General features: G+C 52.8%; 1 protein-coding gene across 3 annotated transcripts in view; it reads left to right on the top strand.

The window, feature by feature from the left end:
- Window positions 1–8,178: 8,178 nt before the first annotated feature.
- PMEPA1 (prostate transmembrane protein, androgen induced 1) overlaps window positions 8,179–21,683 on the top strand; it is a 47,260-nt gene continuing 33,755 nt past the window's right edge. For 2 of the 3 annotated variants that reach the window (XM_049817105.1, XM_049817104.1), the window contains exon 1: window positions 8,181–8,357. In XM_049817105.1, the coding sequence (XP_049673062.1) occupies window positions 8,255–8,357 (103 nt within the window). In that variant the 5' untranslated portion in view covers window positions 8,181–8,254. Of the gene's footprint in view, window positions 8,358–21,683 lie in introns of all 3 variants that reach the window. The other variant, XM_049817103.1, reaches the window with a different exon arrangement.

Below are 21,683 nucleotides of genomic sequence, written 5' to 3'. Positions count from 1 at the left end.
GAGAAAGAAGTACAAAAATTTGGCTTTTAAACGTTCCAATAAAACTAGAGATTATTGGTAGCGGAGCAGTAGGTGATGTTTTACATCCATCCCATGTTCAGTTATTTTACTGTACACAACAGTGATACCTGGATATGTGATATACAACGCACTCTAGCCAGCTTCAAGTTCAGAGAATCGCTGTAGCTGCTGCTAACGATCTGGCCTCACACACGGTCTTCGATGTCTCTATTTTTCCTGGCGTATGTCTTAGGAAAGAGAGTAACCCCCGGAGAGCCTCATCCCCAGAGACAGCGTGTCGGGTTTGGGGCTACGACACCCCAAGGCACCACAGGAGGTCAAATGTGCATTTTAAGGTTGCTCTCATCTGAAGTTGAAACATTCTCTTTCCATGCTTTTTGAAAATCAGGCTCCCAAATTACCAATTTTCTCTCTTTCATGTTAGAAAATAAAGCCTTGTGAGGGAGGATTCAGCTCTCTGCAGCCGAGTGGGATTGAAACAACCAATTTTAATATCTGTGATTCACCTCTGAGCCCAAACTGTGATGATATAGTGCATCTGGGGATCAAATACTGCGGAAACTCTCTCTTTTAAACAAAAGGGGGGAAAAAAAGACTGCAGATAAAGTACCAGATGTAGGATTTTGGACTATCAGAGAAGAGAATGGATGGCTTGGTTTTAGCACGTAAGACTAATCACTCAGTTGAAATCATTTCAGCAGCTGAGTAAATAGACTTACGGAAAAGGCATTTATGGGAGCATTTGTGTTCCAGGATCCTCCCTCTTTCCTAGTCCTCCTGCTTGTTTGTTTTTCTGTCTCTTTGGTGTCGAAGCTCCCCAGTTAACACGTTTATTAGGTAGCGACGACGACGTCAAACGCGCGGCCCGGCGATCCCCGCGGCCCCGGCCCTCGCCGCGGCCACGTGCGGGCCGAGCGAAAGGGCAGCGGGAGCGGGACGGCCCGTCCGCGAACAGCGGGCCCCCTCGGCGGCGGCGGGGCCGTTCAGCTGGGCGCTTGGCTCGCCGCCACCCGGCGCCGTGACCGCTCGAGCACACGCTCGGCCTGTACCGCACGCGCCGCGAGGCCCGTGGGCAGCGCCCGGCTCCCTGCCCACGGGCTCTTCCCAGCAGGCGGCCGCGGGCCCGTCCCAGGCGGCGTTTTCCAAGGTGTCACGGAGAGGCACTCCGAGGGCGTAAAATAACCGAGGCCTGGAGGAAAAGCGAGTTCAAGGGCGCCGTAGCAGCCTCCGCCAGCCGGGCGCAGGCAGCGTCCCGGCCGGCCGTCCTTCCCGCGGCCGGGCCCTTGCCCGGCCCACGGTCACCCCCCTCGGGAGTTCCCCGAAAGACGCCGCTGTACGGTGGCGCCTATCTGCGTGCTGGGGACGCGTAAGCCGGCTTCGCGAACCCGCGCGGGAAGCGCTGCAAGCGCCGGGGGTGCGGGGACGGGCACCCCACGCAGAACTCGCGCCCTTCGCCCCAGCTCTGCAGCTCCTGGCCGTGGCCCGCACACCGGACCCGAGCACCCCGGCCGGGGCCCCGGGGTCGGGCCCGCCGCTCCCTCTGGGGAGGGGGAGGGGGGAGGGGCGCGGGCGCGCGCGCGCCGCCGCCCCCGGCCCTGGCTCTTTAAGGCGGCGGCGCGGGAAGGCGCGAGCTGCGCCTTTGTCACGGCACCGGGTCACCGCGCGGTCACGGCCCCGCCCCACGTGGAGTTGGAGCCCGCATGGCCCGGCGAGCCCCGCCCTCCCTCCGTTGACTGGCTGCCTTGCGCCCCGGCGGCCGGGTCGCCCCGCTTCTGATTGGCTGAGCGCGCGCGTCATTTACATGCGGTGGGCGGGGGAACGCCCGCCCGTGACACCGGCCGCCGTCTGGGGGCCGCCCCCGCGGCGTCGCGGCGGGAGTTAAAGGGGCAGAGCCCCGCCGGGCCGGGCCGGTTCTTCGAGGGGAGCCCCGAGGGGGCATTACTGGGGAGAGCCCCTGCGCCCGGTCCCGGCCCGCGGGGGTTCGCCGTGCCCCGTGGGGGCCCCTGGCACCAGCCGTGCCCCGGCTCCCCCCCCCCCCCCCCCCCCGTGGCGGGCCCGGCTGGGTGGCGTGAAGGCGTTCAGCTGGGCCTGAGGCCCAGGGCCGGGGCGGGGGTATCGCAGCGGGGGGAGCTCAAACCGGCACCCGTGCGATGAACCCCTCGTGGGCGCCCCACGGCCCACCCGGGCGGAGCGGGGAGGAGGTGCGAGGGCTCGTCCTTGAGCTGGGCGCCGAACGGCATTTCGGGCCAGGGGCGTCTTCGGAGCCTCGGTGTCCAGGTCTCCCCGCCGTGTGGCCGGCACGCGGGGGCTCCGTGGGGCGATTCCCGATCGGGTCGGGGCGTCGGGCTCTGGTGGCTGCGGAGCGATCGCAGCGGTCGTGTCTGACGGGAGGCGAAGGGCGCGGGCGGCCGAGCGGTACCGGAGCTCCGGGCTGTTCGTGTGCGCCGGGGCAGAAGAACGCGGGACAGGGCCTGGGCTTCTCTCTGATCAAGAACCGAAAGAAACTAAACGCAGAGCAGTTGGGCTCTGGCAGATACGAGTACGTTCACGTGTCCGTACGTATCTCACCACGTACGTGGGTGTGGATGGGCATCGTATAAGGACAGTTCCGTCCGCGAGCGGTTTGCAGCTGCTCCACTTCTAAACCGCTCTACAGAAGGAGCCCAGCAGCAAAGGCGAGGCGAGTGGTTCGGAGCTGCCTTTCAGAACCACTCAAGGGCTTCCTCGGGTGAGCTCGAAGTCTGGACTTCGGTACGTCAGCTCTCAGTCGAGGAGTTCAGGGTCACCTTCGTTTGGTTTCCAAAGCGCCGTTCCTCTTTCCAAAATGCCATCAAGAAAAGTCAGGGATTATTTTATGTTTATGAATTCAAAACTCCTTCCTTAGCGCTGTTTTATTTTACATCTGCCATCCTGGTTTTCCTAGCGCAAGAAAATGAAATGTTTTCAGCTGGGGAGCTGTGAATTCAGAGGGTGATTATTTTTTGTTAGTGAAGTGATATATTTCCTACCAGTGCCTCCAATAAAATGTAAAGGTAGGGTGGAGTCTTTCCAGTGACGTCAGCCGGAGTTATATCAGGCCCCAAATGAGACAGAATGAGTTGGAATAACATTCTGGTGGCTTCAGTAAAAATTTTCATTACAAACAAACACTCGTTGACTTTTCAGCCCTCCTGGTTGGGAACAAAACCTCCTAAATGGGACCCAACCCGGTGCTGTGCAGAGATGGGGGAAGGAAAAAAAAAAAAAGAAAAAAAAAGCACTTGGGAGGCAGCCGTGAACTGCCAGGGTTGGTGACAGCAGCAGCTCCTGCCCCGGGGTCCTCGATGTCTCCGTGGGAAGGAAGGAGGGTCCTGGCATCACCTGCGGGGAAGGGAGGGAGCGGGTGGGCTGAGGAGGGGCTCCCAGTGCCCAGGAGGGAGGGTATTTCAGAGCCTTTTAGGTGGAATATTGTTTGAGGTAGGTTATTGACACTTTAGCAAATGGGATGAAGCCTTGGAAGGAAAATGCTCCTGCCGTTCCAAACGAGGATGAGGGCTTGTCTACCAAAGACTTAATTCACAGTATCTCCTACGCTTTAAATCGTACCCGAGATGTAGCTGTTCTGACTTTCAAAGGCAAACAAGCCCTCAGCTAAAACTGGCGAGCGTCCGCGTCCTTGCCCGGCATTGTTCTCCTCTGTCGTGGCAACAACCTTGTTCTAATGGTCGTGGAGAAAACTTGAGTTTCTGGTACCAAACAGTTAAAAAAAATAAGAGGTTAGTCACCAGAAAGTGGAAACCGTGTCTGGAATTGTTAGAAATAAGGCTTGCTTGAAAATAAATATAGAATTATTCACCATGGTAACTATTGCCCTATTGCGTTAGTGCATATCGATTTAACATTAATCCAAAGACTAATGCTGTGAAATATTTGGTCTCTTTAATGGACAACTGTTTAGTTAACAAAGCTTTGGGGAGTTCTGGAGTTTTTTGTTTCGTTTTTTCCTTAGATAGCCTCAACCACTTTTGGAAGAAAATGATTTGACTCTTAGGGTTACTTACTTCTCACATGGATCTCTCTCTCCAACTACATTTTATGAATTTACGCTTAGTGCTGCACTGTAATGATTATGCGGCGTCGCTCAAATCTTTTAACTAATGCTCAAGTGTTGCAGTGAGGAATAAAAGGAAAGATTTAAATGTGACTGCACAGGCAAATGCCTGAGTTCTGGCCAGGCAATGAGTGAAATTACATTATAGTCCAAAACTAGCCAGAGCAGACTGATGCGTCCGTGTTGCTCAGTTTGTCCAAGGACCTCAGGTGTTACTGAAGCTCCCGTGCGTCTCCTTCCGTGGCTGAAGAACCCGAGAGGCCCAGCGAGCAGCCCCAGCTCACCCTGACATTTTGTGGCAAAACCGGGAAGCGAAGAGAGGTCTCGCAGTGCCAGGCTCATCCTGGAGCCATCAGAGGTGTCTCTAGGGAGAACATAAGAAACCAGAAAAAAGCCGATCAGTGACAGAATACAGGAGCCAAAATCAACAAAAGCGTGTCCCACCAGCCGAGCAGTACTCGCTGCTGGTACAGAAGAGACTCTGACAAATGGCAGTGGGCTGGAGGGTGGATAGCATTATTACAAAGAACAGGGTGAAGCATTTAAGTTAGCTGATGTACTTTTAATTTTTACAAGCCCATCTGGGATGACTTTAATTATTTGTTCTTAAATCATGGTGGAAAAATGCTGATTGTTCTTAAAGCCACATGAGTCGTTCAGATGAAATTGGGATGGTGGTAAACAGTGCATTTTTAAACCAGCATCGACTTGCAAACAGTTATTTTTCTTTCTTTTTCTTTTTCTTTTTTTTTTTTTAAAGAAGGTTAGGAAGATGTGCGAACTTGCAGCAGCCTGCATCTGAAACTGGAGCCTTTATCCACCAAAGCTTTGCAAACTTGTAAAAACTCCCCCTGGAACAAGCTGGCTGATTCACGGGGTGAGGGCGGACGCCTTTGCCCCCCACCAGAACCGGCTTTTCCACAGCTCAGTTGCAACCTGGGCACCGGGACCCCCCAGCCCGGGCTCGCTGAGCCATCAGAGCGGGTCAGGGTCCGTGAGATGCCCCCACCAAGGCTCCTTCTCCCACCGCGCCCATCCCCAGCACGTCCTGCCTGCGAAGAGGCCTCCAGCCGTGCCCTTCCACGTGCCGCCCCGTCTCCCGTTCCCTGGGACCGTGGGTCCAGGAAGGCAAAAGCCGCGCTCGTTGCGGCGGAGAGAGCGGAGAAGGACTCTGTAACCCGCCACCGCTCAACTAACTGACCTGCCGCGGAAGAATAATACGTTACTTGCTTACGACCACTTAAGGATGTCCCACGTCTGTGTCTTAAAATACAAGAATCCTGAGTCGACGGCGAGCTGCGGCTGCATCCGCGCAGCCGGTGGGCTCGGAGGGCTCGGCAGCGGCGGCAGGGCCGGTGGTGCCGGCAGGCTGCTGCCGCCGGCTGCTCTCTCCCGCAACACGAGGAAGCGTGTAGTGTTCGCCTTGACTTATTTATGGCGGTGCTAACGTATTTTAAGCGCAAAGGGCTGTTAGTTGCAAGGTGGTGGGCTCCGTTTAGCTTACAGTCACCTTTTCCGGCCGGTCAAGCGAGGTCTGTTGGAAACGGGTCTCTAATATTCAGCTGCCAAGTGTTTTAAAAGGAAAAAAAAGGTATTTCCAGCTATGTAAAAGCGGGGTGATTGATAAAGCTATCCGGCCTGGCATTTGTCTTCAGAGTTGGGACCGTGCGCGTGCCTTGCTTTAACTTCTGAGCTGGCCTTTCTGGGGCTCGCGGGCTCCCGCCTGCCCGAGGCCCGTGCCCCTGTCACGGGGGTAACGCCGCTTCACCTTTTCACGAAGCATTCCTAGAAATTTGCTTGGCACAAAAGGAACCGAGACGCCAGGGCCAGCCCGAAGGAAGCGGCCAAAAGGCAGGCGAGCACTGCCCCTTCTTCCCGCGGTACCCATGCGGAAGCCGAGGCTGGGAACAAAATGTAAAACCAGGATTGGAGATGTTTTTTTTCCAGTTCTAGCGTAGGGTTGGGGGTTTTTTTCGGGTAACTGTCCCTCCTCTCCCAGGCCTGCCCACTAACCCCCAGCCCTGGCACGGTGCGAACGCGGCGCTCGGACCGTAATTCGCGTCTGCGCAGCGCCGGGAAGCACAAACTTCTCAAAGCTCGTTTCTGTCGGAGCGGCAAGATCCTCTTCCGTGTTTCCTTTGGATTAGTAATTGTTGGGGGTTACCATCTGTCAAGCGGCAAAGAGTAAAAGATTAAACAACCTGGCAATTCCTTCTTCCTCCTCTTCAGGCATTTTCTCAGGACTGGATGGGGCCACAGGAGTAAAGCGCAGGCGCGTATTTAACGTTAGTTTTTAAGTAGTCATGTAGAAATAAATTCCTTCCTTTTTTTTTGTGGGGGGGTGTGGGGGGGTGAAGGTTAAACCTTACCAGCGTGTGCCATCGTGCCCGACCCGACTCCTGACACCATCCACCTTGTCTGATTTCCCCAGCTTTGTAGGAAAGCTTTTTGCAGATTCGGGTCGGTAGCCTGTCTGCTTCTCGGTGCGATCCTCCTGGCAGCATCTCTCGGGAGCGCAGGCCCCAGCTGGGGACTCTTCAGAGACTCCCAAATCCTAAATCAGAGCTATCAAGAATTATGGGAAAATATGCTTTCTTAGAAGATAACGCCGAAGCCGTCTTTATCTCCCAGTAACAGGATTCACCAAGTACGATTGCAGCTACTTCGCACCACTACAGTTAAGCTTGTTTCAGCATTTTCATTATAAACCTCTGTTTTCACAGGTTTATTTCCCAGGAAAAAGGAAAATAATTTAATCCCCGTCTCGACTCCAACTTGGCACGCTGAGCGCTCAGGGAAGAAATGATGGTTTTTCCTTTTACCTGTCTAAAAAGTGAAGGGGGTCACTCCATTGGAAAGCGACCGGTTCGAAACAAAACCGGGAATTTCTCCGTCCGAAAATGTTCCTGAGCTTAGCAGCAGAAAGCAGCGCTGTTGGCATTATCGCTGGGGCCGAGGGCGCAATTCGCGCCCGGTGCAGCCGTGGCCCAGTCGCCGCTTACAGGTTTTTCCCCCACTCACGTTTCTTTTCCAATCTTTCCCTTTTTGTTTTTTTTTTCTTTGAAATGCTGCATTTGGGAACTGCCGGGGTGTGTGTGTGTGTGTGTGTGTGTGTGTGTGTGTGTGTCTGCCCAATGACTCGGGTGGGTGTTGTGGGCCCGAGCCTGGCTTGCACGTGGTTCTCCCGCAGGGACACCCAAATCCAGACGCTTTTTGGGGCCGATTTGTCCAAATCGCCGCCAGGTCCCAACCCCCGAGAAATAAAAACATTAAAAAAAAATTAAACGCGAGGACCAATTCGGGTGGGCGAGACCCTCCCTCGCTCCTCTCGGGAAACCGGCCGCCCTCCCCCCGCGCGCGGGGTGGGGGGGTGGGGGGGGTGCAACCCGGCGGGCGCGAGCCGGCGCGGGGCAGCCCGGGGCGCGCGCGCCCGCCTCCTCCCCCCCCACCCCCCCCCCCCCTTCCCCTCCCGCCCGGCGGCGGCGGCGGCGCGGGGGAAAGGGCAGTCCCCGTCTGGCGCTGACGTCACGGGGCCCGCCCGCGGCTGGCGGCGGCGGCGGCGGCGGCGGCGGGCGGGCGGGCGGGCGCGCGGCCGCGTCCCCGTGGCCGTGAATGAGCGCGGGGGGCGGGAGCGGTAGAGCGGGGAGCGGGCGGGCCGCGCTCCCACCGCGCTCCCGCCGCGCCGCGTCCGCGCAGCGCCGCGCCGCTCCGCTCCGCCGCGCCCCACAAAAGTGCGGGGTTTAACCGCGGCCGGGCCGCAGCCCAGCCGCTTGCCCGGGCCGGAGGGGGCGCGCAGCAGCCGCCTGCGCCGCGTCGAGCTGAGCGGAGCCGAGCCGAGCCGAGCGGAGCCGTGCCGTACCGAGCCGTACCGAGCCGTGCCGCGCCGCTGCGGGGGGCGCTGCGCCGCGCCGGGCTGGTTTTTTTTTTTTTTTTTTTTTTGGTTTTTTTTTTTTTTTTATTTCCAATTTTTGATCGCAGCTGCATTTCCCTCCCCCCGCCCCCCCGCGCCGAGGAGGAGCCCCGGCTTTATGTGGTGCTGCCCGGAGAGCGCTCGGCGGCCGTGAAGTTCTTTGTGTCGCCGTCGCCTTCTTTTTTTTTTTCTTTTTTTTTTTTCCCTTTTTTTTTTTTTTTTTTTTTTTTTAAATGTATAACTTAATGGGTCTGAACAGCACGGCCGTAGCTATTCAGCCCAATGTGTCCTGCACATGCAACTGCAAAAGGTCTTTGTTCCAGAGCATGGAGATCAGTAAGTACTCGTCCTGCTGCTGCCGCGGGGCCGGCCCCGACTTCCCCGGGCGTGAGCGCGAGTGGGTGCGAGGGTGCGGGTGGGCACGGCGGCTCCGGAGCTCGGCGGCGCCCCGCGCCCCCGCCGCGGGCAGGGAAGTTTCCACGGGGGGTTCCCGGCAGCGCCGGGACCCTTCGCTGCGATGCGCTTTCTGGGAGTCCTGATTATTTTTTATCCCCCCCCCCCCCCCGCCTTCTCCGTGCGAGCTCCGGTCTCTCATCTGTTGCCGTTGGGGTGTCTGGTGCGGGTGTGACCCGCCGCGAGTGGGTGCGGGACACGGCGGGACGGGCTGGCGGAGCGGCCCCGGGGCACAGCCTTCCCCCCCCCCCCCCGCCCCCCGGGGCTGCCTGCGGAGCTCGGCCGCTCCTCTGCCCCCCCCCCCCCCCGCCCGCCGTCCCCGGTATCGGTGTGCGGAACCCCAGTTCTCCCCCCATCTCGCCTCCATCACCACCCGCATCTCGCCCCTTCCCCCGTGGCTTCAGCCCCGGCCGGTGCCGCCGCCGCTGCCCCGCGTGTCCGCCCCTCCTGCGGGGGCGGGGGGGGGGGGGGGGAGCCCTGGCCCCCCGAGCCTCCCCCGGGGGTCTTCATTAGCCCCGGTGTAAATCACCTTCCTCTCGTTACTGGGGGCGGGGGGGGGGGGGGGGGGAGCGCTGCGGTCCGGACACCCGAGTAGGGCTTATATTTGGAACCTGTTCTCCCCCCCACACACGCCTCCAGCCCCTGGGGGCTTTTTGCTATGAGGGGCTATTTGCCTTTTTTTGGTAGTATTTTTTCAACCCTCGCAGAGTAGCAGCGAGTACAGTGCCTGACCTAAATATCCACTACTTTTCTGTTTGCTCTTTACCTCTTGGAAATGAGGCGCGTGGAGGTGAGGGGGGAAAAAAATATTGCTGAGGAAAGAGAAATGGGTTGGTTTCTCGGGCAATTTAAAGCGAATGGTATTTTCTGTATAAAGGGAAGGTTTTCAAGGCTTCCCGGGCTGGGGGGGGGGGGGGTTGTCAGGATTGTACCCCGCTTAACAGCTTGTTCTGTGCCCTGGAATCTAAACCCTGCACAGACTAATGCAAAATGGCCCAAAATGAAAACTTGGGAAAGAGTCTCGATTTTGCATATATTCCTGGCACTGCGATGGAGCGGGCTCGCGCGCTCGGTGCGTGGAGGGGAAAGTCAGCTGAGCTGTGCCTGTTTCTGCTAGCGCAGGATTTGCCCCGTTACCTCCAGCGGGGTTGCAGAGCAGTATTTTAGAGCCGGCATCTGTCCCTTGGTATTTTGGATGGCTTTTGTCCAGTGTCATCTGCCTTCGCTTTCTCCAGTTTCATCGTTGTTTAATTCAGGTGTCTGAGTCCTGGAGAAGGTCTGTAGGCATTTGTATACCGGGTACTAAAATGTGTTCATTCTGAATTTTAGCATAAACCATACCCTTTGTACTGTATGCACATTTAATCTTGATTTAATCTCATTCGTGTTCAGACAAAACTAAGCTGGATTTGCCTGATTTTATTAACACTACCGGTACTGAACAGACCATTATTCTTCCCTGACTTTAACAGGCCGGGCTAGATGTGCATACCAATAGCAGCGTATAAATAATGAAGATACAGTCCTTTTTTGTGTCAGCCGGTTGGTGAACATAAACCGTGTCCCACAGAATTGCAAGGATGAGAGACTTCACTTTGTGTCTGATCAAGGCTTATGGTTATGATAAAAGTTGTGGATTAAAATGTGTAATGCCTTTTGAAGAAAAAGCTTCTCTTCCAGTCTAACTCTTGGCGTGAGGTCTTGCTGGAGCAACTCAGGCTTTTAATTTCGTTCCCTGACTTTTTAGAAACAGTGTATTTTATAATTTTTCCCCCCGTTTTTTCAGCGTGTGAAAGGCTTGGTCGTAGGCAGGTGCCAGTTCCGGATGGGGCGGGTGTGAGAGGTTGTGAGTGAAGTACGCTGGAGGACACCTTGCCTGAATTCGGACGGGTGTCGCGGGGGCCTCGTCCCTGATGCCATCCGGCTCCCGAGGTCCTTCCCCAGCTTGTCCCCTGCCAGCGCTGCGCCCGTCCCCCTGCGTCAGCCGCGCAGCTCTGGGGTCCTGACGCTCGGGCGCCCAGTTCCCCTTAGCTCCCGGGAGCCTTGGGTCGAGCTCCCTTAATGCTGCTCTTCCTTATTTCGTTTTCGGCTAGGTTTCTTTTATCGCCAACGCCATTTATTTATTTCCTGCCGATGGCGGGCAGCGTTAGCTCACCTCGGTGCTGCAGGAGGGCTTTGGTTGCACTGCAGGGGCTGTTACCTGATCGCTTCCTCCACCTGGGTTCGGTGGAAAGGATAGAGTCCAGCCTCCCTGAGATGAATTCATTATACAGCTTTTTCCCCTCTCCAATCGCTTGGTTTTATTTGTCTTTCTAATACGACTTTGAGGGAACCTCGGGGCAGCTACCACCAGATGCTGTTTAATTTTCTAGCCAAAAGTTGCCACGCAGGAATGCTTCGGGAAAGTGGCATAACTGTAAACTCTTGTAATTTAACCCTCTAATTAAGTTAACTGCACAACTGATCCCAAAAAATATTTCTTTGCAGGCTTTATTCCGTACGGCAGGCTGCGGCGCTGCGGTGGAGGAAGCAGCTGGTTTCTGTGCGTGGCGCTCCCAGATTAGGATTAGAAAAGGGCTTTTTGGGGGCGGGGGCGCGGAGTCTCGCCCGCCGCCGCCGCCTGGGCTGTAGTGCCAATATGCCGGGCGGCGTTAAGCAGCCAGACGTCTGCGGCAGTGGTCTCTAATCGCTTCGGCTGGGTGAAAGAGGTCGGGGGTGATTGTCGTGGCGGAAGAGTCTGCAAATAACTAATTATTCGGCGCGGGGAGCGGAGCGAGGCGGCCTGCCTGCCTCCCCGACGGCTTCCCCGCTCGCTCGCCCCGGGTGGCTGGGGTCCTGCCGCCGGCTGGGTCGGTGGGAACCGACCCACGGTGGGGGGGGACCCCCCGCCTGTGCCGGGGCCGCTTCGCACCCCGCGGGGACGTCTTTCGGAGGGTTACGGGTGCCAAGGCTGGGGGTCCTGCCTCCGCGGGCCCCCGAGCATCCCCGCCAGGGGGACGGCTTCAGGTCCCTCTCGGGGCTGGGTGGCCCTCGGCGGAGGCTTTGCTCGTGCAGCCACGTTAGCCGAGGCGTTGGGGAGTTGTAAGAGGTGTCCTCGCTTCTCCCCGAGGAGAGGAGGCCGTTCCCTCGGCCGGCGGAGGGCTGGGGCGAGCGAACCGTGAGAGCGGGTTTCCGTCCAAGCGAGGACTTCTAGGTTTTCACATTCTTTGGTTTAATAACAAACCGAACGCAGATGGCTCAACCAGGGATCACGTCTCCTTTCCACTTCGGACTGCTTTTTTGGCAGATACGTTTCTTTCCTGACGCCGTGTCAACGGCAGTTAGGCTTCTTCCAGGGTAGAGTGGATAATAACCATGTACTTCTTTATTCTCCCCCCCCACCCCCCCCAAGTGTTCCTCCAGGAGGTAGGGACGTGGAGGGAAGCCAGAGCTGCTGCCAGCGTTTCAGCGAGCTGGAGAGTGTTCGGTTTGTGGCATCTCAGTTTGACTTCAGCTAAACCGAGGAGTTCCCCGTGCCTGGCTCTGGCCATGCGTTCGTGAGAAGCGCTGCTTTCCGCCCAGATCAGTGTCCCGAGGTGCGACCCGAGCGGAGCGGAGCGCGGGTGGCTTTTGCTTAGGGTGGCCTGAGAACCGTCTGTGTGTGCCCCCGGCCGCCCCCGGGGACCCCGGTGGTCTGCGGTCCCGGCTCCGCGGGTCCCACCTCTCGTGCCCGGGGCAGCAGGGAAAGTCCTGGTTCCCTGAGCCTGGAGAGCACAGGGGTCTTCAAATTACGGTTTTATTTTGTGCCCTCAGGCGGTGATTTTAATCTCAGTGTTTTATAATCAGTGTTGAAGGGGAGAATGGAAAGACACAGAGGAGGAAGTGGAGGGAAAATAGTCAAACTTTGGTTTTCTCCTCTGGGTGAACACCTGGGTTGCGTTGTGCTGCACGGCAGGACGGGCACACACGGCACCAGAGGAGATCCTGTGGAATCGGAGGTGATCGTATGTACTGCAAAGTGACGTGGCTAATTCTTCCTTTTCCATCAGTATCAGGGTATATTCAGAGGAGGATGTTTGACACAGTATGTCCTGTTACCCTCTGCCGTGAAGGCGTCCTCTACCCCCTGAATAAGCCTTTGGCTTGCCTTTGTTTTACTTAGCAGTGTTTTCAGATCCTGGTTGTGAGAGGGCTGGCACTGAAGGGTGTGTGGGAAACAGCAACCATATTGCTTTCCTTAAAGCCAGGAATTCCCAAGGTAGGGTCTGGGATCACCTCTGAATTTTCAGGACATTGAATTAGCTGAGCTACCGCTGCTTCCTTTGCAGGTGGAGAGAAGAGTACCTACAAATGTATTTTCTTACTTATTTTTATTTGCTGTTGCTCACCAAATATACCAATATTTTTAGATTTCCCTGGCTGAGAGTTGGTGGGTAGATAAATCCAGTTTTAGAATGAGTTTGTAAACCTAAATTATAAGTGGATAGACGTGAGGAGACCTTTCCAAGGGAAGTACCAAAATACATGGTGTCACTAATAGACAGTAATTACAATCCAGCTTCTTTCCTGAGTAACTCATTGTACAGTCACGTCTGTTGGTCTTGTTTCAGGTAATAGCAACTCTCAGAATTTGGTAACCCTGATTAGCTAAAAAAGGTCATTTATTTGCAATGGTGTTTCATGAAAAAACTGACTACCTGTTTGCTTCCTGGAAGGAGATCCCGTGCGTGGTGTGCGGTTTGTCTTATCAGATCCCTCAAGTTCTCTGATACGCAGTGCATCTGTTGTTGGCGTGCTTCATCAAAGTAATAAAGCCTGGCTGGAAAGCTCGCGAGGAGGGAGGCACAAGGGCCACTTTGCTGCAATTAAGTGGAAACTTGGTTCACACCATGAGCACGCTCCCAGACGTCCATAAAGCAAAGGAATCATTAATGTCGACGGGGATGTTTTATGCAGTGTTCTTCCCGTCTGTGTAGCTAAACTGCCGGGTGATTATTTTATAATTATTTTGGGTAGCAGAAGGTAGGTCACTTGGGCAGATCCCAGGTGAGGAAACACATCAGAGACTCGTTCTGGCTGCACGCAGCGTGGCCGGAGGAGGATTTCGGCACAAGGCTCTCCTCCGCGAGAGCAGGATCTGACCCATCATCTCCGACTGTGTGGGCTGCTGCGTTGCTGCTTCCTCGCTGCACTAAACGTAATAGTGGTCTCGGAGGTCCTTCAGGAGCGGTGCGTGAGCGCAGGGTGTAGTGGAGCGGTGTAACAGCAATACCGGCGTTTTATTGCAGGAACAGCTACCTGAGCTGTTAGCACTTTGGTGCTCGCAGGGCGAGACTGTCTATGTATACACCTCTGAGAGCTGACCGGTTTTCTACTGTCTGTGTGTGTGTGCAGGCATAAACACATTTGTGAAAGTTAATTGATTTAGCAATACAAGAAAGTAGTTCAGAATGAACTGGTTAGTGAAGTAGTGGGTAACCAGAGAAAGGAGTAGTGGGGTTTGGGCTTTTTGTTTGTTTTTGTGTTGGGTTTTTTTTAAAGCAGATAAATTTCAGCAGTAGGAGTTTATCATCCAAATCGGAGGATTTGGGGAGCTATTGAGAGTAAAGAGAGCTTTGATGATTTGGCAAGGAATACAGCTTCTAAGGCAGCACTTTGATCTGCATTTTAAATGCTTCTTTGTAATGACAGTTTCACAATTTCTTTTCTCATTTTAAGTCAGTTTTGCAGAGGTATGTTTTGAGAGAAAATAGTAACAGCACACATTATTCTTATTGGCTTCTGAGCCAGCTAGAACTTGTAGTTCATCCCAGATCTTTTGGCTACTATGGTAAATTTATGATTACACCAAAAAGGAAATTAGTAGAGATGTTAAATATCAAAGCTTTGCAAATCTTTTGAAATATCTGCAGTGTGAAACCTAAACTTTGCATTAGCATTTTTGCTGCGGTATGTTGTACGGTATTTATCTAAGCATCCACCTAATATTTATTGGAGGTCCCTGATTTAGCTTTTTTTTTTTTTCCTTCTAAAGGACACACTACTGTTTAGCACATGCATCCGTTTAGTCTTGGGTTGCACCTGAAGGCCTTGATTCTGGTGACTCCGGCTTTCTAAAGACAAGCTGGCGCTGCTGTAGCGGTGCTTTTGGGAACCTTTTTCTTCCCCTTCTATCTACAGCACATCCTCAGATAAACTCTCGTTGGAGGGAGAAGGTTGTTGTCGCCTACGTATTCTTATACAAGAGAGCTTGTTGCGTTAATTTATGTAGTATGGGTAGAGTAGGAGAGAGGGTAGGAATTGGGAATGTTTATTAAGGTTTTCGTTTAAATCTTGCATAGCATCTTTCCTTCTTGTAGCCAGTTTAAGGTAGGGTTTATACCTCTTGGGAAATCAGCAGCCTTAAGAGCGAGGACAAATAAGCAAGTTTTCCCAAACTGATTTGGAGCTGTGTGGTAGCTCTTCTGGTGCTGTTTTTGGCCTCTCCTGAGCTGTGACTTAAGCCGTACCAGGCTGGCAGCTCTCTGCTTGTGGACCAAGTTCAGCTGGTGTGTAGAAGAGGGCACACGTTTCATTTGCAAGCTAAATTAGCCATGAACTTGGGTCTTCAGTTACATGTAAAGGGTAGCATCACTGTAGGGCCTTAGACAAATAGCATCGCATATACGTTTAACTTTCATCCTTTTCCTAACTGTCGGTGATTTTGTTCAGTTGGACATTATCCTTGTTATTCTGCATATCTCTCTGGTACAGGATGCTGATTTGGAGCATGTGAGGCTGTGTGGCCCCGAGACTTGTAAATTTAGCCGTCGCGCTTAGAGATGCTCCAGCCAGTGCACTGGTGCCTATTGCAGGCCCAGGTTGGCACCAAGTCCACCGTCACCTTTCCATTTTTTTAATTTAATGCTACTTTTTCACTGCGTACAGCAAGATAGCAATTCCTAAGGTCGTAATCAATGCAGTATCCCCTTTTTTCTCCAAGTAGTCAGACTTCCAGTTTCTCATTGATACAAGACTAGACTTATGCTCGGTCTAGAAGAGGGTGTGTTTTTCTCTGTGTGGTGTAAGTTAGTGTTGTCACAGGCTGTGGCGTTACATGAAGATAGCTTGCACATATTTTGAAACTTGCCTCACAAGTTGTCAGCGTTGGTGGATGTCCACAGTACTTTCAAATGGTTCACACATTTGTGTTCAGTGGATTCAGTCTCGCACATATCTTTAATAAAATGCCTCGGACCGGCTAATTTTTCACTTGCAGTATACATTCAAAAATGTGCATTTGGAAAGGCGAGTGCTTTTGCACATGGCAGTTCTCTGATCCGTTCACGAGACCCTGCTCGTGCCCGCGGTGCTGAGGAATTTTACCTGTGATGGTTTGCTGGCGTGACGTTTGTGCACTTCAGCAGGTGCAACAGGATTTCCCACATTTGCAAGCTTGGCCCAAGCTACCCAGCAAAGCAGAATTTAGCCTTGGAGAATGAAAGCTGATTAACCCCCAGGCTTGGAGCAGACCAAGAATGAAAAGACGTGCTTGCACAAAAATCAATACTACTTTTCAAGAATATATGCAGGACGTGGTTTGGGGATTCTTTTCCATCTCTTCATTCTGTCCAATATGTTAAGTAGCTGGTTTGTTACTCTAACCCCCTACAAATGATTGTCAGTAATAATTCTGTAAAACTATGAATCAACTCTGCATGACTTTGTGCAAATAGACTGAGTAATTTCTTTGTTCTTTTCTTCTTACTTTGTAATTGGAGTCTGTAAAAGCCCAAAGGTTTGGTCTTGTGGAAAGCATGATTCATTTATTGGTGTCTGTGCCGACTAGTTATCTTTCAGTAATTCCAGAGTGCTGCTACAAGCCAAGAGTGATTCATACATGGCTAAGTGCACAAACAAATGGGGTCATGGCCATCTGCAGAAACTTTTCTAATCTATTTATGGTATCGGAGAAAGAAGTGGGTGTATTAAGGAAGATGGAATAGGTGTCAATTACATTAGTGAATATAACCGGTTAAGTAACGCTAACCATTACTCAAAACCACATCTGCTCATTGCTAAAGATCACGACAGTAGGTCCTATTTAAATGTTAACATAGGTCTGATAGGAGAGTTGGGTTAGGCGTCTAGCTTGCCTCCTGAGGAGCTCACCGTCATAACTGCGACGGTGGTTTCTTCTACCTTCCTTGAGATTGAGACGTTAACTTGCACTATGAGTATTTGTAGTAGCAAAGTCTGGCTGTTGCAGACCTCAGCCATTATATGCTTTACGTACAGAATTTGGCCTAATGCTTAATTAACTTGCTGTTGATGATCAGTGGTAGGGTTTTTCATTTGCACGCCAGGCAGAACGGCTGTGCAACATCTTAGTAGAGACAGCGGTGGTCAGGCGAGTCGGTTTTCCTTCCAAATGCGTCTTAGGTGCTTTAAAATCTCAGAGGGAAGACGACCTGCATCTTACGAGGTAGCTTTCCTCTACTTCTGTCCCATTTCACTCCTTGTGAGAGTTATTAATTTTCCCGTTCATAACTCTGCTAACAAGACAGCCCCGTCGGAATTGCTTTGTTCGGATTTTAGTCTTTTACTTTGGGGGAGGCAGTTTGCTCCTGCCTTGCTCGCGAGTGGAGGAGCTGGGCCCCAGGGCTGGCACTTGGGTGCATGAGTTGATCCTGAGAAGGAGTTTGAGCCTCTTTCAGAAAACAGCAGGGCCAAGAAGCGTTCCTGAGGCGTGTGGATGAGGGCGGCTGGCGGGATTGCTCCGGACCGCGTACTGCCAGTGCCTGCTTACTGTCCCTCTTGCACGCCGCAGCCGGTTTTGCACCTGAGATACGTGTACCCAGCAAGATCTTGCCCTTGCGGAGCACGTGGTGGTCTCCCAGGGCTTTAGAAACATCCCACGTCCGCAGGACGGATGCGCGTTCCTCCGGAGGCACAGGTGGACCAGCGCCGTGAGGTTTGGACGCGGCTGGAGCCCTGCCTGCCCGAGCCCGGGGAGACTCGTGCGGTCACTGCTGGCTTGTCTTTGATTTCAAAGGACTTGACTGGAGCAGAGAGCTCACGGACTCAAATTTCCGTAAATTGAATTTAAAGCGTCGGTGCTGGCCAAAAAATAGGGAGGGACTTGGCAACGCGTCGCTGTTGCCCTCCTGCTGACGTTTTGAGCGCTGCGACCGTTCCTGCTGCACCCTCGCTGGACGTGGTCTCACGGGGGGAGACGGGGCCCTGGCCGACGCACCGAGCGTGCTGCGCAGGGGGAAGGGACCCAGACTTTTGCCCAAAGGACTGATGAGCCTCTCCTGATGTCTGAGCAGCTTTCTTCTTCTGCCCTTGCTTTATTTAAGTCAACAGATTGTGTAAGCCACATGCTAGATTTACCTGCAGGGCAAGTGGGAAGGAAGCAGTGCCATTTGGACGAATTCCCAAAAGACGTCTAACCGCTGAGCGTTAAGACTAACATTTCCAAGCCCGAGTCCCTACAACCGTCCTCCTGAATCTGCTCACCGCCTCCTCCGTCCGCGTGCGACGAGGACGAGTCCCGGGCGAGCTGCCTGCTGCGGCCGCTGCTGGCGGGTCTGCCGCAGGTTGGGCTCTGGGCTGAGCGAGCTTGGACGATCCCCCCCCTTAGCGGTTTCTGTTTAATGTTATGATTAATATTGTTATTTCTTACAAAACCAAAAAAATCCCTCCCCAAAGCGAAGCCGAGCCTCCTGCACCCTCCCGTGCTGCGTTTCCCACGGTGCTGAGGGTACTGGCTGGCTGTTAGAGCCGCGGGGCCGAAACCCGCGGCTCAGCACCTTAAAGGACCCAGGGTTGGGCTTGTTCTTGGTGCACGCTCCGGACCTGAAACTGGGCTGGATTTCCTTGTGCTCTTTGCACAAGTATCAGTGCAATGAGACCCGGTTCCTCGAGAGCCGGAGAGCGTCGGTGTCCCCTGGGCTGCAAGGGCTTGCCTTCGCTGAAGGTGGAGGTCTCGGCTGCGTTCCTGCAGGAGCAGGTCCTGCTCTTTCCGTGGTTTTATTTTCATTCTTCCCACCTTTATTCCACCTTACCAAGGGTGGTCTCTTGGCTTCAATAGCGTAGCATGTACAGATTAGGCTCTTTAGCACCGCGCTCTGAAAAGTACCTTGGCCTGGTAGGTGCTGCCCTTAGGAGAGTTAAGGAACAGCATGACTTATGGAAGCTTGTTTCACGCGATTCGGAGTAAAATTATCTTAAATTGCAATAATTTCCCATATAATAAACGGATATCTCGCTTTTATTGTTACACTCACATTACTGTAATGGGACTTTGCTTGAATTGGAAGATGCGTTTTCGAGTTCAGTGTCTCCCTCTCCAACGTGCTCAGACACACACGAGGTGCGTAACACTTAATGATACTGATCACTGGTGTGTAATGCAATGAACGTTTTATATTTCTCTACTGTGACTTATTCATAGCAGTATATACAAATTTCACCTTTTTCAGCTTTTGCTGTGAATGCAGGTGAAGGCTGTCCTGTTGACTGATGTGCCAGAGATCGGCTCAAGAATAAGGAGAGGGGGCAGAGGTCTTTGATGGGGGTCCTGCGTGCTCCCAGTGAGGCACAGAGCAAACTATGGGGTTACAAATGCGTTCTGTCTTGTTGATAGCTTTTAATCCTCATCATTCTCATGGGTTTTCTTGATAAATACTTTTCAACATCTACTGACTTGCCATCCAGGCCTGAATTGTAAGGAACAATAAACTAAATGGACAGCCTCAATTTAGTAGATTCACTGTGAGCTTTTTATTAGTGCAGCTTTTTTTTTTTTTTTTTTAAAAAAAAAAAAGAAGAAAGATGACTGCATTTATTTAATTTAGGTCTAGAAAGTAGCTCTTTCAAATCTGAGGGAAGCATGCCTGAGTGGGCTCAGCTCAGCTAATTTGGTTGTGCAGCGAGGGAAGGATCTGTCCTGCTGTGCAGCCTGCAGAGCGCTGGCTGGTCTTGAGTGGGTTAACAGCCGCGTGCCGATGTTCAGGAATTTCTGTTTTGACTTGACCATGGGGTTTTGCTGCTCTTCAGACCACAAGTGCACTCCAGTCGCCGCAGGTTCATGGGTTTGGAGATGCTTTTCATCCTCTCCTGTTCCTTCTGTTCGCTCGGGAAGGGATCGCGCTGTATCTTGCAGCCATGTGTCTTCCTTGGTTACGCTTCTAGAGATTTGCAGACCCACATTAAGCATCTATTAAATTAAGCAAAATGGCCTTTATAAAGCTGCATTTCAAGTGGAAGAAATGCTTTATGTAACGTAGGGGGTATGTGAGGGGACCTAAATACAAGCTTAAATTGGCTGTTACAAAAATAGGTATAATTGGTTTTTTGCACAGTGATTTTACAGCTTCTGAGCTTTAACGTCCTGATGAAATCCTGCATCCAGTCCACACACAGCCAAGGAGCTGGGAGAGTTGAGGACCCCGAGTAATGGGACTTGTTCTAGGAACAGCCTGGGCCTCGTTCGCAAATTCGGACATAACTGTCATTTGCTGAGGCTCTGCTTTGTCTGAAAGGTGTCTGGAGCAGTGGGTTCCTCTCGCCTGTGTTTTGCCCTTCGGTCTGTCCCTCAGCCACCCAGTGTCAGGGCTGGGCAGGGGAAGGGGCTTCTCCTGCTGTCCTTGTAACGACTTGCAGGTGAAAAATGCAGAACTCGTGCAGCTGTACCCTCCGAACTGTGCACACGCCAAGAGCTGCAGCTTTGTTTTCCAGGCTGATCAATGCGGATAATTTAAGTTGTTGGGTAATTTAGTCGCTGGAGGCACTTCTGGGGGCTTGGTGTGAGAGCGACTGCTTTGCTTCTCCCCTTGGAGAAGGCTGGGGACGGTTTTCCTCTGAACTGAGGCTTCCCCGGTAGTGACCAGGGCCAGGCGATGCTGTGGGGCTGACACCAGCCGTTCTGGGATGGGGAGCCTGAGGAAGCGGAGGATATCGCCTTTTGACCTTGCATCCTCACATTAATCCAGATAGTCTTTCCTGTTTCTATATTTAAAGCCTTTTCCGTTCTTCTGTCTGGAGAGACAGAGTGTCGGCTCTCTTGGGTAAAGACTGACCCATCCTCTTTTGGAAAGCTGGTCCCCAAGTAGCTTTTCTCCATAGAAAACAAGGCTCCTCTGAATCTTGTTGGCAGGAATCGGAAGAGTAATTTTTTTTATTTGGTATATCTTCAACCAGTTAGGACTTAGAGCTGGTTTTCTTTCTAGCTTACTAAAGGTCTTACAAGGATGAAAAAACTCTATTGCTTTCCTAAGAGTGTCTTAGGCAACACATGGGAGGAAAGCCTGGCGCTGTGAGACAGGGCGGAAAAAGCTGAAATAGGATTTGCTGCTGCTTTGAAACTATCCCTTTTTAATTGTCCAAACAGCGTTTCAAAGAAAATCTCCGCTCTTCTCTATCTTCTTCCAGCATTATAATTCTATATAATCAGTTTTCTTTCTCAAAAAGAATAGGGTGTGATTTTTTTTTTTTTTTTTTTTTTTTATTATTATTATTATTTTTTCTTCCAGAAGGAGGACGGGATAAATTCCAGATGTTGCTGGGATACACTTTCTGCCTCTGTTTAATGTTTAGTGGCTTTCAGTAAATAGGCTACAAGAGGTGGGGCTGATGTTTTTATTCCAGGACGAATCATCTACAATAAATCCCATCTGCCGACGGGGGAGCATCTCTCGGGTGTGACTTGGTGCAGTTAGGAGCTGAGCCTGGCTTTCCTGCTTTGCAGAAAGGCAGCGAAGGCTGAGGCTGGCCCCAGTGCTCCTTTGGGGTCTTTGCCCTTGGTCCTTTGGGGTCTTTGCTCTCCTCTTCCCACCTCGCTCCTGAGCTCCAGCTCCGTGAGTGAGAAGGGCCGTGCGAGGGTCCGGTCCCCTGCCCATGCAGAGCCTGGCGTGGGAACGGGCAATTCTGCTCTAGACTGACTCGCTGCTTTTTTGGGAGCAGCTCCGATCTGCGGGCAGTCCTGGGTGGGTGAGGGCAGTCCTCTTCCCTCCTCCCACAGCAAAGACTTGTCTTTTCAGTGCACGCAATGCTTTTACCTGCTTTTGGAGCCTTCTCGCAGACTAAACCAAAAATCATTTCCCGGCATGTGTTGCACACAGGCGTCATGGGACAAACGCGGCAGCTCCATTCCCTGTTTCATGTTTTCACCTGTTTAGACTAAGTACATCTTTGTTTTGTTGGCAGCCTATTTGGTTGCACAAACAGTGTAAGACAAAACCACTA

The sequence above is a fragment of the Accipiter gentilis genome, chromosome 14 (genome assembly GCF_929443795.1).
Source record: "Accipiter gentilis chromosome 14, bAccGen1.1, whole genome shotgun sequence".
Lineage (NCBI taxonomy): Eukaryota > Metazoa > Chordata > Aves > Accipitriformes > Accipitridae > Astur > Astur gentilis.
The sequence above is the reverse complement of the archived record's forward strand: the minus strand, read 5'-3'. Positions and strand labels throughout refer to the sequence as shown.